The sequence below is a fragment of the Calliphora vicina genome, chromosome 1, assembly GCF_958450345.1.
Source record: "Calliphora vicina chromosome 1, idCalVici1.1, whole genome shotgun sequence".
In the NCBI taxonomy this organism is placed as follows: Eukaryota; Metazoa; Arthropoda; class Insecta; order Diptera; family Calliphoridae; genus Calliphora; species Calliphora vicina.
Genome location: NC_088780.1, coordinates 171,540,511 through 171,561,122, shown reverse-complemented (window position 1 = coordinate 171,561,122; position 20,612 = coordinate 171,540,511). Strand labels below are relative to the sequence as shown.

General features: G+C 27.6%; 1 protein-coding gene across 6 annotated transcripts in view; it reads left to right on the top strand.

The window, feature by feature from the left end:
* The first annotated feature begins 398 nt into the window (after positions 1 to 398).
* The window catches only part of Ppn (Papilin), a 41,573-nt gene continuing 21,359 nt past the window's right edge, over positions 399 to 20,612 (top strand). For 3 of the 6 annotated variants that reach the window (XM_065498230.1, XM_065498231.1, XM_065498229.1), the window contains exon 1: positions 399 to 475. In XM_065498230.1, the coding sequence (XP_065354302.1) occupies positions 453 to 475 (23 nt within the window). In that variant the 5' untranslated portion in view covers positions 399 to 452. The remainder of the gene's footprint in view (positions 476 to 20,612) is intronic. The other 3 variants (XM_065498234.1, XM_065498233.1, XM_065498232.1) reach the window with 1 other exon arrangement.

The window sequence follows — 20,612 nt, the reverse complement described above, 5'->3', positions numbered from 1 at the left end:
TTTTTGTTCTACATTACTGTTGCGATCGTGTTGCATGATGCCTTTTAGGAGCGATCGCGAGCTTCTTTTACAGTGCGCATTGGCATATAGGGTCAGTTGCTGACTGGCGCTCTTTACCAACGGTTGTGTTCGCTCCACGTTCCAAAGAAAACAATTAGTAAATTAAATATTTTCCCATGATCAAATTCTAAAAATAATAGAACTCGCGATCCTGTGAAATAAAACAAGGATATTAAACAATAAAACTATTAAATAAAAACACATACACAATTCAATAGTATGTCGAATCAAGTGTTATTAACTAAATAATTTTTAAAAAAATAAAAACTCAAATCAAAACAAATTTATAATTTGTTTCACTCTTTAAAACTTAAAAAAAATCCCACCAAAGGGAATAAATAGTGTCATTTTTCTCATACAAAAGAAGTTAAAAATTAATATCTAAACCAAATATGGATTTATCAAGGCGGTCTCGGTAAGGATACACTTATTTTGCAAACACATAAATTAAACTAAATTATTTATTAAAATGTTTCACATCAAATTCACAATAATTAAAATAATGAATGCGAATAAAAAACGTGTCGTATTGGTTTGCAAACAAATTAAACATATTTGTATCGGACTTTAACATTTTTATATCAATTATGTACTCAGTATAAGTAGTTTTAAATCGTATACTTTTCTATAAAGGATATTCAAAAAATGTTGCCTGTCGCATTAGTGCATGTGTCTATTTAACTGATGAATGACTGATGAAAAACTATTGATATTTTGAAGTTTAACCTTTCAAGAGATGCTCCTGGCGTAATTTTAAAAAAATACATAGATACATAGTTATTGTACAATCTTTTAATTGTTTAACCACTTGAATAAATAAACAAAAAAAAAGAAAAAACATAATTACATCCATATATACATATGGTTAAGTGTTAAATAAGTTCATTTAAATAATGAAATATTCATACGTAAATATTTAAAAAAAAGCTTTTTAAGTTTTTGCCTTCATCATTTCAAAATTATATTTGTTTAACCGATTTATTTATTGATTTAAAAGTGTTTGTTAAATTTTTGTAAATTTTTATAAATTTTATGAATATACGAATATCTTCATATATATTGTTTAAAAAGTTTAATGTTTACAAAAAATCAAGCAACACTTAATATTCATTTATTTTTGAATGATGGAAATTTAACACCAAACACTTCATATAAAAAGTTTCATAGTAATTTTTAATACAAAGATTTTTCAAAGTTCAAAGAACTATTTTTTTTTTCATTAAAGTTGTTAAAAAGAAGGAAAACTATAATAGACAAAAATAATTAAATTTCATTCGTTTAATTAAACATTGTTTAATAACAAAGAAACTTTCCTTGTAAAACAAAAACAAAATGTGAACAATAATGACTTACTCACTCTAAACACTTGTAAAGCTGAACTATATTTAAAAAAAATATTTAAATTATCTTTAGAACTAAACACAACTTTGATGTTTCAAACAACCACTTACAATATGTATTTAGATGAAAAAAAATCTGTAAAAACTGGTGTAATAAAATGTATTCTACTCTATCCACTCGTACTTACCTTCTCGTACACACATGTTAATTAATTGTTATTTTTTTTTTGTTTAAATCTGCAATTACTTGACCTAAGCTAACGAACTGAAAGAACCTGACAGTAATTTCACGTGTAAAGCAAAATATTCGTATTTTTAAGCATTAAAAAAAAAGACAACAAGAAAAAGAAAAAACACATAAAATGAAATAAAAAAAAGGTTGAATAGCTTAAAATTATTCCATTATATAATTTTGTTTGTTCTCTCATTCTTTCCATTTCCATTGTTTCCATTATTTAGCCGGTGCTTTTTATGGCCACCATAAGTCATGTGTTGACCACATTTATCAACACGATCACACAAATAAATGAAGATTCGTACGCAATTGAAAATGTTGTACAATTTTTAAAATTTTCTTTAGTTTCGCAGTCTTCAAGTGTTTTCTTTTTAACGTTTTTAACATTTGCCAGTGTGAAATAAATAAAACTCAAGTGAAAATTATATGCAAAAATTCATTTTTGTACAATATTATGTTCAATGTAGCTATAGCATTCAGTTTATTGATAGATAGATAGACAGACAGACAGATAAATAAATGTGATATCTAATAAATATTATTTATGTACGAGTACATTTACTTAATAGTTTTTGTTTTGTTATTGTATCGATATGTATGTATGGACAAATGAATGTACATATTTAAAACACACAGATTTGCTACAGAAAATTGTTCTTATCTTATTGTTACTGGTTATTAAAGTTGGACCTTAATCAGACAATTTAAAATTGTATTTGGTGTTACAAAAACGTTAGTATAATTGGTCAACCTATTATATCGATGGCTTAATATAAAAAAGGCCTAATTCAATTTTTTTAAAAATATCGTTTTTTTTGTTTATTCCGGTAGACAAATGTCAGATGCATCTTACCTCAAAAATTTCAGGTGGATATAATTGCAAATAACAGATTTATAACGATTTCCAAAAAAGCCCTAAGTCAAGTAAAAGAATTTTTGAAAAAAAGCCCTAACTCGTTTTTTTTTTGATTAATTATCTCCATGATAATAATACAAGGTAAATCTCTCAGCGCAGCTGTAGCTGTGCGTTTATATTTTCCATGTAACAAATTCGCTTCTGAATTGGATTTTTCGACCTATCAGGAAATTTAACAGCTTTATGTCGCAGATTGTGATTCAAAAAAAGAAAAACATAAAATTGTTCTATTAAAGGGATCGAACTATTCCATATTTAAACCTAGGAAAAAATTAATTCCTCAACTAAAGACGAGTGCTGCATATTATACAGGCATGTAACACATTTCGTACGGAATGGTTTCAATTCCGTAGTTTTTATTCCGATCGATTTCGTTTTAGGTTCTTCAGATTCCGTGTAATTTATTAATTCCAAAAATATTTAATAATTCTGTATTTCTGATTTTAATTTGACTGCGTTTTTCATATTAAAACAAATGTGAAGGTTTTGGTACAGAAATTGATTAATAATTTTAAAAAACCAAATAATTACAATCAAATATCAATTCCACTTTGAAAACTGAAAGTGGTTTTATTCCGAAAGAAATTTTCATTTTACTTTTTCTGAAGAAGCAAAATACGGAATTAATTCCACTTTCGATCGGAATGGAATTCTGAGACAGGCTAAAATGATAAAATGAAGCCACATCTAAATAATTTCACAATATCCAATATTTTAACACACGAATTGGACAATTATGTTTGGAATGAAACAAATGGATGTCTAGTATCTTCCATTTTTGGGACGTGTCTTATTAAAAACTAGAAATTGTTTACTCATATGGTTGTAATATTCTCTAATGCATTGTTGGCTTTTAGTATGGAAACTCAAATAACGATTGAACAAACATTTCTAATAAGTGGACATACTCAACTGGACTCAATACATTCCCTTATAGAAAGAAAAATTAAAACTAAGCAAATAAATTTGCCATCGCAATTTGTGCAATTAATAAAGGAGGTACGAAAAGTTCCAGCTCCCTTACAAGCTCAGACTATTTGTTAAATTAAAAATATCCTCCCTGATTCACTTTGTAAGCATTAAAAAGCAATCTCAAAAAATACCACTTTTTTACAGTTCACTTCTGATTTAATCCTCTTAATTTCATGAATTATATCCTTAATTTTTTCTTCAAAAATATCAATGAAAAAAGGGCCTATATTAGATAACTTCATGAAAATAAAAAAAAATAATTTTAAATGAGAAATAAAATGTGTTGCCTTTTTTATTAAAAATTACACAGAAAAAAGTTTCAACATAAATATTATGATTCGAATTCATTGATTTCAATTCATAACATTTATAAATAATTTCTTAAATAGTATGATTTTTTTAATATTTTATGTTTTGAAATAAAATCTAGAAGGCTTGAAAAATATAATTTCAATTTCATTTTTATTTTTATGTTGTTCAAAAATGTTTGAAATTTTTCATGGAAAATTTTTAGTTTTTTTATGATTTTCAGCTACAAAATGATATAAAAAGCGCGAAAATGATTAAATTGATTTAAGAGGATGAAATGCTTTTATATTTATGAATGTTTTATTATGTTTAATGATAATTTTTAAGTTTCAGATATTCTGCTTTTTATCTTAAAATATTGGCCAATATATGGCTATTATGCAAATATTCTTGCACTAATTCATTATATAATACAATTATAATGCAATTTATTAAAAAAATTAAGTAAAAAAAGCAAAAATTTCCGTCATGTAAAATTTTATTATATTTATGAACATGTTCTTATTTTGAATGAAATAAGTTTGGGAAAAAAAATTCAAGTTCGATTAATAATATTTATTACAAAATTCATTCCAATTATGAATTTCTTTTTTCTGTGTACATCAAAACTCTTTTTGTATCTAAAATTGTATGGATTTTATTAAGTTTTTTCCTCCTCCTGTAAAGTAACAAAAAATTAAGTATATCTCTAACTTATTACTTAATAATATATAAGTATATCGATGGCTTAATATAGAAAGGACGTATCTCCGTTTTTTTTTTTTTTTTTTTTTTTAAAATCGGGTTTTTTACATATTATGGTAGGCAAAACCATTTGTTTATATTAAAACAAACAACTTTTCTAAAAGTAGTTTTTGATATACATATGTATTACAATTTTTTAGTTGTTCGTTTCACTTTCAGATTTTATTGAGTTTTTCCTTCTCCTATAAAGTAACTAAATGTTAATATACGACCTTTCGATATACAGTTATGCGCCAAAACACAAATTCAATATTAATTTACAACAAATATAATTTTAATTATGGTCTTTGCTAGTAAATATCAGTTACAACATCGTATGTACAGCAACGTACATACAGCAATATAATTTGTTTCAGAATTCAAATTAATATACATTCTAGACAAACGTTTCATGTTATGTATTAAAAATTTCATATGCTAGTAAAATTTGTAAAAACTAGGAGAACAATTGTATTTCACAAGTTTCTAATTGTAATTCAGATTATTCTAATTTTCAGATATGTCTACTAGTATTTCAGAAGTTTACATTTGTATTTCAGAAATTTTTATTTGTATTTCAGAATTTTCTATTTGTTGTTCAGAATTGTATTTCAGAAATTTCCATTTTTATGCATTTTTATTTTATAATTAGAAATTTCAAAAATACAATTTGAAAGTTTTGAAAATTTCTTTCATGTAAAAAATGCTATATTTTGTTCATATCGGAGATATAAAAAAAGAAAAAAAAAAAGATATAAAGAAATTTACACAAAAAGTTCAACTCAAACTTTGTAATGATTCAGTTATAACCATTTGATTATCCGTCTTCAAGGTCCCAATATTTGCAGTACTAAAATATTCGGACCCACACTTCACTAGATTGAAGAAATATTTTATTGCATTTTGAGTTTTATGGGTTGTTGGTCCTGTTTTTGCATTAATTTCTGAACAATGCTCTTAAATATTTCGAGATTTACAGCTAAATTTCTAAAGTTATTGCAGGAGTATCGAATGATAGTTGATTATCAGCTCTTACAGAACGCCATGAGGTAGATATATTAAAATTACATTCCGAAAAAAGTTGACGATATTTTGACGTTAACATTTCTTTTATTGTTGCGATATTAACATCTTAAAGTTAACCCTTTATTCATAATCCGTTTTTAATTTTATTAAAGGTTTATAAAACAGAATTTTCATACAATTTAAAAATTTATTATGAATAAGGCTTTAAAAGCCAATATAAAAAATTACAATATGCTCATTTTTTATATTATCTGAAATTTAAAATCAGTTACCACCAAAAATTTGGCTGAATTTTGTTTTATTGTATTGTATAAATTTAAGTTTTTCTTATAATTCTTACCAATATTTCATATATCGACATATATTTCACGCTTTTGGAGCATGAAAATTGTTGCACATTTCGTGCAAAGTTCCTTACAACTGTAAAAGGAATAAACATTTTCAATTCCACGAAAATACAGACTATTTTTAATATCCTGAAAAGTTGATAAAACACACAGCTCTATTTGTAGGCGCAGCGACAATATTTTAGTTTCATTGCAATATTACTATTTACATTGTAAATTTACCATTACCAAAAAATATTCTTAACATTAATTTGAAAGTAAATTTTTAATTAGGCTTAAGTTCATTTTATTATAATTTTTTGTATGTAATAATTCAAAGAATATCACTGAATACTAAAATTTTAGACAATTGGCAAATTGGAATGTATTTTCTACCCTGCCAAGGGCGTCATCAACAATCTTCATTGTCAACATCTATTTAACTTACTATTATTAGGAATTAGAATATGGGAAGCCAAATTCATATTTATATTATTTGTAAATTAGATGAAATTTCAAATATTTTTTATTATATACATACATATGTATGTATGTGTATTCTTATTATTACAAATTTATAATTTATTAGTGTGCATGTTGCTGTAGTCAACCGCCACGGATTGGCAAATAATTACTAAATATTTTAAATAAATGTGTTAATAAATAATGGTTCTCTTTGACTGACTGACTGATGGGCAAAAGTACTTTGGTAAAAATAAAACAATTAAAATGTGGTATGTTTGCTTTTAACCACATAATAGTATATTCAGTCCAGAACATACATACATACTTACGTACGTTCGACTACATATAGGCATGAAAATACCAATGTTTGTAATATAAACAAAGTACATAAATGTGTCCATGCTATAATATATCGTTAAAAGTTGTGTTTTCGGTTTTGTTTCTTCATTAAATTGAAACATTTCTCTCGTTTACTACCCTAGAAACTATAGTCACTTCAAAGCAAAAAAAAAAAAAGAAAAAAAAGTGGTTTTTAGAAGAAAAATGAGTCAGTAGTGCGTGTACAATAGAGAAAAATCTTTATTTAGCACATTTTGTTGTTAAATTTGGGAGATAATCTAAATATTTATATTAAGTTTGTATGGATGGGCAAGCGTTAAAAAGTTAAACAATTTAATTTAATTACTTTGATTTGTGTATGTGTATGTTTCATTTAAATCTTGAAATTTCCTAAGTTGTTGGTAAATACTACAACATATTTATTCTTAAAAACTAAATACACAGTTTTAATAAAAAAATACATTCAAGTTAAATTGCTGACTAACACTTATGCACTGACTGAACTTACGCACACAGTACAGCGGCTGACCAAATAAATATGGAAATTGAATTTTTTCGAACAAATTTACATTTTTAAGTAATTATTAACACTTTTCGAATAGCTAATGTTCACAGTGATTTTATGCCCCATCAACGTATCAAATAAAAATAACGTATAAAGAATGTACATACGAGTAGAACACATTTTTGAAACTTTTGCTTATTTTGACGTTTATGGAAACGTTTCACACCATAGAGAATAGACATAGAGCGGAAACTCTCCTGTCAAAGACCTAACACAGTTGTCAGAAACCTAAGTGGCGAGAATGAATTAATAGAAAAAACTATGTGAAAACATGTGTGATTATTTTGAGTAATTTTTTGTTTGAGTTTTTTTCTAGCTTCCGCTCTATGTTTTACACAACTTTTCTATGCAGCTCAAATATGAGTGAGTTATAAAAAATTATGTTGTTTATAAGTCAAATGAGTCAAATTATCGTATCTATTTAAAGTTGAGCCAACATTTTTTTTGCTAACATTTTTGCTCGAATCAATAAGAATACTATTTTTAGATTCTGAAACTTAGCTTTGTGAGCAAACGTGCAAACGTTCACTTTATGGAAATTGAGATTTTAATACAAAACGCTAGAATATGTAAAAATACATTATTTGCTTAAAAAACGTTTACAATTAATTCCTTTTTACTCGTTTTTGTGGCATGCAAAAGTGCTAACTCTATTTTGTGGTATGAAATTGATAAAAGTTTTTCTTGTACAAATTTTAAAATTAAATGGACTTGATTATAGCTACGTTGCACAGTGGGACAGAATCAAAATTTTTTGGAAATAAATCTGGCATTTCTAAACGGCTAATTCGATCGGGATAAAATTTGACATTGGCGTAGCCAAGCAGTATTCGTTTAACTTATTAAAATGGGCCCTACAAATGATCAAGGGGCGGCGCTATGAGTAGGGTACCTCAGAGTAGGGTACCCTCGACATGTAAAATTTTTAAACACGTGCAATTTTTTTGTTTCCTATCTGATTTTAAATATTTATATTTTTGGAAAGCGGTCGACTAGGTCTTGAAAAAACATGCTTGCGTGTGCTATTTATGTCATACTCGAAATATAGGACATGTTTTTTATACCAAAATGTTCTTCGTAAAGATACCTTACAGAAAAATATAAAATTGTTATATGTTCTTAAAGAAAGTTTATTTTTAATAAAAAAAGAGTTAAAACACCTTTTTGCCCAAAAAACAGCAAAAATCTACTATTTTCTGAATATTTAAATTGAAAATCGTTTATTTTTGGATCCATAATTGATATTGCTCTGAAATCTTTTGTATGTTATTAATAATTTAGTCGTCTAACCAGCAAAGAAAACTCGAGTCTGACCTCTATTTTTAAAAATTTTAAATTTAAATTTTGAAATGCCTATAACTCGGAAATTACAAGAGATAAATTTTACATGTCGAAGGTACCCTACTTTTAGCCCCCATAGCGCCGCCCCTGGATTATTTGTAGGTCCCATTTTAATAAGTTAAACTAGAATACTCCTTGGCTACACCCATGTCAAATTTTATTCTGATTGGATGAGTCGAAATGCCAGATTTATTTGCAAAAAATTTAGATTCTGCCCCACTGTGCGTTGCTAAATACGGCGGATTCGCAAGGTATCCATCATGTCATATTGTCATAATGTTGTAATATTTCACAATGATTTGAGAATGTTGTTATTGCCCTTCAAGCTAAACATGTCCTAAAATAATACTACTCTGTATACTATCTTTATTGTGTTATCATATCATAAAGGTAGGGTCACACATGGCAAATATTTACTCAAAAAAGCGTAACCACTTTTTTAACACAAATTTGTTTGACTTGTTTACTCTTACAAGTATTTTGTAAGATCAAACAGCATCAAATAAATTAAAACTAATTTTTTTGTTTTGAATAATCCTAAGAAAAAAAAGATTTTGAAATAAATAAAAGAATTCAAATGTATTTTATTTAGTGGTTACGTCTTTTTCGTCAAATATTTGTCATGTGTGACCCTACCTTAAGAGTCAGTTAAGCCGAGCCGCCGAGTTGTGAAATATTAGAATATTATGACAATATGACATGTGAATCGACAAATATAGCGCCAAACTATATATATGTTGTGGAATCTACAGCCAATATTCTATGTCTGGATGTGGGTAAAAAAAACTAAAAAGCAATATTTTCTTTAAATAAATTATAGTCGACTAGTGACATATGCACAAATAAGAACGATTTAGCAAAAAATACATTTTTTCTAAAAATTTTTAAAATAAGCAACAGTTTATTTATCACTTTTAGAAAAAATAATGACTTTAATTTGTATATCTTTAAAATTTTGAAATTATTAAATCTGTATACATGTACAATATGTGAGTAATTGTCCATTTTAAATTGGCCGATTGATGTTCTAATTCATAGATGCTGCCACACAACTGTATACATATTTATGTATGCACATACGAGTGCAGATACATGTGTGTGTAATTATCGCTCATTTAATGCAAAACTGGCACAACTCAAAAAAATTAAGATAATAGTTAAATTACATTCAATATGATTTTAATATTCTTTATACATACATGTACACAGATAATAGATTCGTCGTTGCAACCGAATTTATCGCCAATCGAATTCTGTCTTTTGTATGAACTATCACATAATTCGTTACTTGTGATCAAAATTGCTGAATATTCGGTTGATGGAACGTTTTAAAAAATAATTCGGTTATGCCCTTTTTGATAGTTATTTGTTTTTTTTTTTTTTTAATTAAAAGACAGAATTTGAATTGAACATACTGAATATTACTTGTATTTAAATACATTTTAGAACAAATAATACACAATCCTTTAATCTAAAGGAGAATGGTAATAATTACATCAGTTGGGAGAGAATACATCAATCGAGAAATTTTATAATTTTTTGTTACTTTTTGCTTGTGCTACAGAAAGTTGTCATTTGCGTTGTGAAATCAGTGTTATAGACAAGCCTACCAAGACTTATAGTTTAGGCCCCAGTTGATTTGAGGCATGATTGCTCCAATATATTTACTTCCCTTTTTGTACATTGATTTCTAAAAAAATATTTTTTGTATTGTTATGTTTTTAAACGTCAATGGAATGCAACTGAATATTCCCAATAAGCATTTTTGCTGGAATTCAAGTGTAAACAAGTTGAATTCCAGTCATACATTCAAACTTCAAGGGTTGAAATACACTTGGGTTATACTTTATTTCAATAGCATTTTCCAGTGAAAAGGAAACTTGAATTCAAGTCAAACATTATAGTGTTAATACAGTTGAATTCCAGCCTTGAATTACAATGAAATACAAATCGAAAAAATACTTGAATTTAAGCTTTGAAATATAGTTTAATTCAACCCTTGAATTATAGTTCAATACAAGTCGAACCAAATAATTAGATTCAAGCTCCTTATTAATATAGTTTTTATTTATATTAAATTGTTTTACATTAATTAACATGAAATATTACAATTCAGTTATAAATAAAGATTTGGAGTAGCAGGATAATTTAGCTGGATGTACTTCTCACATTTTATGGAACTGTTGACTGCTGTATTGAGTGGTTATATTCCGTACCTACATATCGCACATCCAGTTCAAAAGTGACTCAACTCAAAATTCAACTTACGGGTTATATAAACCCGAAAAATCAATTTTGAGCTTAAATTATGCACAATAAACTTGTTTATCTATACAAAAAATATCAGTGTATTCTGTTCTTGTTATCTTTTGCTAAAAAAGACTAATAATGCCTTTCATTATGTTTCAATTGGTATATACAGTGGTGGCCAGGAATTTAAGACAAAAATTGTTTGCTAAATTCCATGTAATTGTCAATTATTTTTTAAAATATTTCCACAAATATGTATGCATGAGGACTGTTTTAACACACAAGTGTGTTTTATTCGACTGTGTCAATTCATACATATTCACCATGAACACATACAATTTTTCGACAACTTGACCAAACATTTTTTTGTTTTAAATAAACATATTTTCTCACATTTTTATCATTATAATTTTATTATTATAAAATATTCGGACCAAATTTCGTATTTTTAGTTTCATTAGTTTCGGTCATATCATGTTATTAACAGCGGATGTTCGCTGAGGTGGGTCAACGTATTTCCACATATCTTTGTTCGTAAATGTTTTACCGATTTTTCCAAACATTTTTCCGAATCTAGAAACATTAATAATAAATTTCATACCCTTAGAGGTCCTTTTATTTTGGCTCTATCGCACTTAAAATTCAGTTGATGAAAAAAATTCAAATATTTGTCTTAAATTGGAGGCCACCACTGTATTTATTTTCGATTTCTGAAAAATTTAAATTTTCAGTTGTGTCACTTTTGAACTGGGTGTGCGATATGTTTAGTAAACAATGCAACAATTTTTTATGAGTCTAATTTTGATATTTTCACCATTTTACTATGAACTTACTTTAACTTTTTTATAAAACACTGATTATTTATATTGAATTCTTGCATTTTAGTTATAATTTTGTTTTACTTGAAAAATACTTGATAACAGAATTGAAATTCAAATTGAATTCCAGTTAAAATTCAACCACTTGAATTTTAATCTTATGTGTGCTTATTGGGTAGTTATATGTATTTTATTGTATCGCCATTAATAATGAATTATTGGTTACTGCCACGAAAATTTAGTATAAAAACCGAATATTCTGAATTGAAATCGGTTGTCAATGCAAAGTATTGTAGGACATAATGGTTCTAATTCCGAATATACATAAAATAGTATAAATACATACAGTTCCTGTTAGCTAGATGTCTATTCTAAAAATATAATTTTTTTAGTTGTTACGGTATTGCTTTAAGTGGGAGATATACATACATACATACATACATATGTATGTGTATGTGCAAACGCAAGTAAGTACATATCGGTATTTATTTATTATTTACATTTTATCTTTTGTGGGAAGTGTGTACTTAGATATTTATAAACAAAAACTCTCAGCAGGTTAATAAACATAAATAACAGTACATATGTATATCGATTTCTATTAAATCGTTGTACATCATATTTATTTTGGAGCATTTTCATACTACTTTGACCTCGAACAGCTAGCCAATTCACACTCGATGAGTATCTACAGATATCTAAAAAATATCTATTATTATTATTATTACAATATTTGTTGTTCGTGTTTCATTTCAAAGATTCACCTGAATTGATCAATCAATTAGTTTTGAGGAACTCGATTGATCGATTCAACTGAAATATTTTTGATTCATTGTATATTGGTGGAATTTTCATATTGATTTTGTTTGCTTTTGTTTATTTACTGTTTGGTTTTTTTTTAAGGAAATTTTATTTATTTCAATTTACGGTAAATTGTTGTGTAAATTACAAAATTTACATTCAAATGAAATTAGAATTATTTTTAATTTATCCTGTTTCAAGAATGTAATAACTTTGCATTGTTTCTTATGGAGCCTTAAAATGTTGGTATATTGTATACATTCATACAAACATACATTTGCAGTCACTTAAATCATGCGTTTAATTATTGTCATTCACATCATTAATCTTTCTAAATATTCGTAAATGAGCAAATGTGTTTGCGAATGAACGATATAGAGATCGTTATGGGTAAGAAAATTATGTTGTTCCCACAAGTACTCCCTAAATAAAATGGCAAATAAATGAAGAACTTCTTCATTAAGCATTTAAAGAAATATGTATTCATAAATTACATCCATACATACGTGCTTATGTACATATGCTTTTTGCACTTAGTATGTACGTACATTAGGGGTGTAACTTATTTATCTCTATCTTAGACTTTCATTTAAACGAATAGATTGTTTTAGAAAATGCCTTCGATGAATAAATGTTTAGAATTATATCCTTAAATTGAATTTATACTACTAACTATAGCTATTTATGTAATTATTTTAATACATATTGGACTCTGCCTATGTACTTATATACATACCTACATTTACATTAGGTCTATAACTTATTCACTTTTGTTTGCAAATATCATAATGGCCCTAGTATATTCGAATAGGCCATTGAAATCTATAAAGAAACGAGGTATTATTTGTCGAGGTTGTTAAAAAATACACATTTTTTGTAGTGTTTTTTTTTAACTAAATAATAAAAAACGCAAATAATTACTTTTTAGCTAGGACCTAACATCATTAGTTAAGATTAATACAATATATGTATGTAACATTTTCTTAGAACAATTAACTATTTTTAATTCCCTATATAAATGTATTGTACAAAATTTCGAACAGTAAAATAGCGCAGAAAATTTAACGAACGCACGCCAATTTTAAGATAGTTATAGCCCTAATGTACATAGATATCCAGCTGGAAAAATGCTGGGGATTCATTTTGTAGGCCTTCTAAATCACATATTAGATGCTATACTCATTCCACTCTGTCTTCTCACAAGGTGTTCTAGAATTACATTACAAAATAAGGCTTAACAAACTTTTATTTAAAATTCTTTAGAGCCATTATTACAACTTGCCTTTATGTTCGTAATAGTAAAAGTTAACTTTTACTGTTACGAACATAAAGGAAAGTTGTAATAATGACCCTTAGTATTTTATATAATTTATATTGTGATTCTTTATGAATAATAACCTTGCAGACCTTCAATTCGGCATTAATTTTTAATGTAGACATTCTATGAGGCAGTATACGGCAGGTCTCCTTAAAGCACTTCAACGGAAGACCTTCTATCAGCCGTCTAATAGGCCCTGTAAAATTTAAACGATCTTGCTGGGTGTCCTTGTGTTTTCAAAATAAGGTCTTTAGGAAGCTCTCTTTACCGTATCTTTTGCCCGTTGGGTATAAACTATGTATACATTTATATATAGTCCAGATAATATGACTTGAGTTTGCTACTTGTACAAGTGTCCGCCACTAAACAACGCAACACATTGTTTGTAGCTCTGTATGTACATATTATACATCAGACATATATACATATATGTATGTATGAATGTATGTAGTACCTTCGTCTGAAAAATATTTCTTCATGGGTAAAAGCAATTCAAGAACTTTGGTAAAAACTAAACTTATAACTAAAAACCAAAAAAACAAAAAGCAGAAGTCAAGCAAATGTCTTGAAAAACGGGATGAGGTTAACGACCCAACACGACTTCCAGGCACACACATTGTTGATTCAAGTGATTGCCTGATATTAAACGAACCAAAATAAAACCTCAAATAAAGATCAAGAGAATTTTATAATTTGAAATTTTTGTGGCAAATTATCTTATTTTTTTTTATTGTTACCGTGTTTTGCACAAACATATTTTAAAATAAAATGACAAACAGTTTCATAACAAAGAGATGTCACATTATGCTCACACATTCAACTTATAAATTACATGTCGAACATATAAAAGTATTGTACATATTTCATCCTTTGTCGTTGTAACCTAACTGTTACTAATGAATATTTCAATGTCATTAATAATGTCCTTATTAGGAAATTATGTATATGATAAGCTAGCTTGCTTTAATTGTAATAAGGTTCAACATTTAAAAACACCATGTTTCTTTTTGTAAATTATATTTTAAAAACGAAGCTCTTGAAATTTTAAAAATCAACAAAAAGCTGTAAATATATTTTCTAAATCACGTTTTCAAATATTTTGGTAGACTGACTAATCTAAACACTTGCCTTACAAATTTTAGTGTCTTGTGGTTACACTAAATACATTTTCAAATGTTATTCGATTAAAATAACAATAACAGTATTTTCCCAGTTCATAAAGTGGTAAAATCTTTAAGGATTCCCCAGTTCATGTGTATATCGTCACCATAAATACAAACGGACGTAACTACATTTTTATTTTTTTTTTACAGTAGAAGCAAAAAACGTTATGAAATTAATAATAATCAAGGCAATTTTTGCTTTTGAATTTCTTTAATGAAATTGTAATTTTTGATCGCAGGTGTCTAAAAGTTTGCGTGAACATGAAGCATGATAAAAAAAACAACCATAATCAATCAAAAACTCGTTTTTGAATTTTTGTGTAGTTAAGTCCGTTTGTATTTAAAGTGACGATATGAGGTAATTTCTCAATTTCTAACTGAAGAAGCAGCTAATTAAAAATTAAAACAATATTTTTAAAAGGCAACCATAGGCTGACAACGGATGTAAATATTTACACAATATTCCATAATTGTGTTTGCAAAGACGTGAGTGAGTGAGCCTGTAATGAAAGTAAACAATTTCTGCAAAACACTTATTGCATTTCTATGCAACATATTTAATTGTCATCGTCATCAACTCAATGATGTAATTTGCTGCTGATGAGCAATTTACAGGAAATTTTATTCGTATGCAGTTATAAAACACATTAGAGAAAATACGGAAAATCCTGAAAAATTAAATAAAGCTAATTGGAATGAATAAAATGGAAAGAAAATTACAAATGATAGGCAAACAACAATGAGTCCTTAATGAATATTGAAACAAATGTTTGTGACATTTGCATTCATACGAGGGTGGGTCAAAAATATAGCGTCTTTTTGAATTTCCCGGCTCTTAACTGAAATGACAACACTGCTCTTGTCCACATGCATATTTCATTATTAATTTTTTGCGAAATAAATACTATGGGAACTATGCATCATCAATTTTAATGGTAAAAAAGTGGCCGTACAAGCACGGAAGATGCCGAACGTTCTGGATGCCCAGTAGAGGTCTCTATACCCGAAATAATTGAATAAATGGTCGGAGATCGGAGATTGAAAATGCTAGAATGCCATAGGCATCTCACATGGCTTCAATTTTGAATGATCACTTGGGTACGAGAAAGTTTGGCTGCCGCGTTTGCTCACAATCGGGTGCACAAAGGGTACACACATGTGAAGTTTCCATGGCAAAAATCCATTAATTAAGCTACGAAATGCTCCCTCTTCCGCCCTATTCACCCGATAATAAGTCAAAAAACATAGTTTCCTGCAAAATGACTTTGAATGTTTAAAGAGGTTTTGATTTTCTTTAAATAACATTGATTCAAATCGATTGTTTGGGAAAATTAAAAAAAATATTCTCAATTCAAAAAAACCCATTTCTGAGTTTTGTTCCTCTGATCTCAAATAAGCCATATGTACGACTAGGGTTCTTGTTCTCTGGAATTTTAAAAAGAAAATATTAGTTTAAATAAAAAATTAATTCGTTGCGCAATCCGTATTAAAATTTTCTGAGATTTACAAAAATTGCAACTGAAGATTTAGTTGTGGAACCAATAAATATTAATTAATACGCTTGCAACCACAAACACTAATAAACACAAATAGTTTTTCTCACACACAATCAATCGCATTCAATTGTGGCTTATTGTATTATCAATTTTAATAAAGACCTAAAGAATACACTTCGCACTCAGTTAATTAGAACCTCAAACACTTGTTTAACTTCTTTGTTTGATCATTCACTCCTCTTCATTCCTACTGTACGAGTAAATAAATAATACCTTTGTACGTGTGCATTTTAGTAGTTGGTGAGTGAAGTAAATAGAACAACGAACACCTTGATCATGGCCTAAACTAAACAACTGTCGGTATGTACATTAGACATGCCCTTAAAAAAAACTGAATTTGTCTTGGATAAATATACATATGTTTGATCTTTAGTATCTAAAACTAACTGACTAACCCTCATTTTCTCAATCTCTGGTTATTTTTTATCGTTCTCATACAAAAAAAATTTTAATTGAAGGTTTATCGTTACGAAAAACGATAACCAGATATTGAGAAAATGGGGTAACTGGATTAATTTCAGGTGAAAAATAAAGCAAAACTGCTAGTTTACGTATACTTTACACACATTTCTATTCATATCATATTACATACATATGTATGTGTACAAAATTTTAAACTTTTACATCAAGTGCACAATTAACAAAATAACGTACATATACGTTTTGCGTAATTAATTAATTAATAAATATTTTTCAATAAATATATTTGTTGCAATTGCATTTTTTTTGCAGACTTTTTGAAAATTTAATGACGTACCATTTCTAGTTTAAATAAGTAGTTGCTAGTAATAAAAATAAAAAAAACATAATTATATTCAAATTTTAATTTGTTCATGCAAATTTATATTGATGCTACGTTACTTTGGTTATAGAAAACAACAATTCACAATAACGCAAGACACATAGCATAAAGTGTGCTTTGAAAAAAATATTTCTAGTGTCATTATATTTAAGATTTGAAAATTTTGTTTCAATATCTCGAGAATTTTTCATTTCATATCGTTTTTTGGGTTCTCCTTATGAAAAGTGATGTTACGTTATTTTGCATTTTAGGTGACGATATATGTATTTGTTGAATATACATATCGTCGCCCCGAAGTTATCTTAACGTAAGTCCAAACTATTTTTTTTTGAGAAATTGAATTTAAAGTTTCAACGATTTATATAAAAAAAAATTGAGTCGAAAAAAATGATTCGCTACCGTAACCATTTTTAGAGATTTAGCAAATTCAGAAACAATTTTTGAAAAAGAACCAAGTACATGCACAAGAATAAATATTTCTCAAAACAAAAGGAAAGATATTCAAAGCCTATACCTTGTTATCAGACCCGTGGGGGCCATTTGACAGATGTTTTATTCCATAGTTAATTAGAACAACTATCTCAAAAAATACATATTTTTATTTTAAAATCAAAAATTGCATATTTACTGAGTTTATAAAAATAACCGTTATAGATTGTATACTGTAAAATTCTTGAATATAGAATGAATTTTTTTAATTAAATGTGATATACGTGAAGATAACTTCGGGACCTTTTAGTCGAATTTTACATCAGTTAGTATCAGATACTGACAAATACAATTAGATCCATTCATGACCAAAACTATTTTTTAAGGGCAGATCTAATGTACATATATGTATGTATCTTCAAATGAACAATAAGTACATACATACAACTATTCATACATACATATGTATGTATATTAGTACATATTACTTATTTAATATTTAATTGTACTTTCCATACCGAACGCAACAGTATGCAAACCACACGTGCCCGCGTAAAGTGGTGGAATCACAATTGTTTTTAGCTGCTGTTCAGAATGATGTCGATAACGATGATGATGTTGATGATGATGGTGCTTAGTTTTCCTTCTTCATATTTCTTTTTTTCGTTTCCTATTTATTTAAACAAATTTTTAGAATTTTCTCTGTTTTTATTTCTAGGAATTTTATTTAGCGAATTTTTTCATGAACAACTTGTATAAATTACGTTTACGTTTACTCGAACATACTGTGAGTTAGTTTTTGTTTAGTTTAAAATTTCAGCATAACATCACATACATACATACATACTAGTATGTATGTATATTTATTCATAGCATTGTTGTAGTTGTTAATGATTACGGCGCTGTTGCTGATGATGCTGATGATGATGTTATTAAAGTATTAAATTGTTTTATACATGGAAAACTATCAAACACCCACCCACCCATATAATTTCCTTTTGTATCCCATTTGTTAGAACTCTAATCTGCAAATTTATTGCATTTTTATTTAAGAGAAAACAATTTATGTATAAAGTAATTTTAGTTTCTACTTTCTAAGCACATTCATACATATTGTTAATAATAATCTCGTACATACAACATTTTTATAAATTAAATTTTCCGGCAAATAATGATACGTTTTATATTTCCACACATAATTAATGTATCTTTTACACAAATGATTTATCAAATAATAATTTTAAAACGAACAATTGGAATTTTGTTTGTCTGTCTTTCTGTATACATACATAGTTATTTGTATGTTTGTTTGTTTGTTTGGAAAGGGTTTGGTTCATAGAGAATTATACATAGAGACGAGACACTCCGTTTTGTCAAACAAATATACAACAAATCATATCTCTGACACAACAACAAAATACATCGACTACCATGTATTTTGTTGTTGCATGAGTTAGGTTTTTGACAATTCCGTCTCGTCTCTATGTTACTCTATGGTTTGGTTCTTAACATTTGTTTCAGGGTTGTTTATCCAACAATTTTTGAAACTATTTTAAATGTGTTGCGTTCATTAAAAGTTCAGCTAAATAATAAAAAAAACTGAATATCTTTTATGTATATTTTTTATGATTTTTTCACTGTTTTGTTATGTTTTGCATATGAAAGATTTCAAATTAAATTTTCCATCAAAGGAAAGGAAACTTTTAAAATATGTTTGCATTAAATTCATTGGAATGACGTTTCAAATTAAATAAAAGAAGTATTTAAAATTGGAAATTATTCATCTGAAATAAATATGTACTATGCGAAATCATGATGGCAAACAGAAAATGCAAATATTTGGAAACAATTAAATTTAATTATTTCTTTCACTATGCCGATAAATTATTTAATTTTGGATAATAAAATTACAGAGAACAAAGTTTAAAAAATCCTTGACCCACTGTATGATACATATCAGAGAACGGATTGAAAACATTCACGTTTTCTGCCCATTCATAAATTCATTGCTATTGCATTGCCTTTAATCGACAATAACAAAAATATGGCGAGCTATGCGTAAACTCTAATTGCCATATGAAAGAAACTAAAAACATTCACACCATTCGTTAAATGCTTATAACATTGAAATCGGTCATGATTTTTAAACATATGCATTTATTGTTAGTGCAATCAAATAAAAATGGAGAAAATCGGAAAATATTTATACCCGATATTATCAAAAAACTGGAGTAGGGTGGGTTAAAATGCAAATATCTCCCTCCTAAGCTATAAGAAATAATTGGTAGCTACGACGATGTTTTTTCATAGTACTCGACTCGACATGAATCTCCTTCATTATATTTAATTTTTTGGAAATCGGAAACCAAACGAAGAATCGAAGATCGTTTTAAAAATGTAACATACCCGAGGTGTCCTACTTTGGGGACCCCTGGCCGCGTATCTGGTGGGCCCGTGAGGTCGAAACTCAAAACTTAAACTCGGCAATATTTCCTCTTTGCGCACGTCAAATTTTATTGAAATCGGACTGAGCGTCTAAAAGTTACAGGTTTATTTAACTCTATTTTTGTTCTATACCACTGTGCAACACAAATATGTTATGTTAAACTTGTGCACAGTAAAACTTTTAACTGATACATATATGTATAAATATACATCAGAATGTTTAAGTCTTTAATTGATCTGATCTACACAGAAAAAAAATTACGACAAATCAATTGTCATATTAATTACCATAGTCGTCAATACAAATAATTTTTTAATTGAAAAGGCACCAACAACCGATTTTGTTCATACAAAAAATATTTTTGTTACTTTAAATTGTTAACTCTCAACAAAAAGTTTTAACGAGTTTGTGA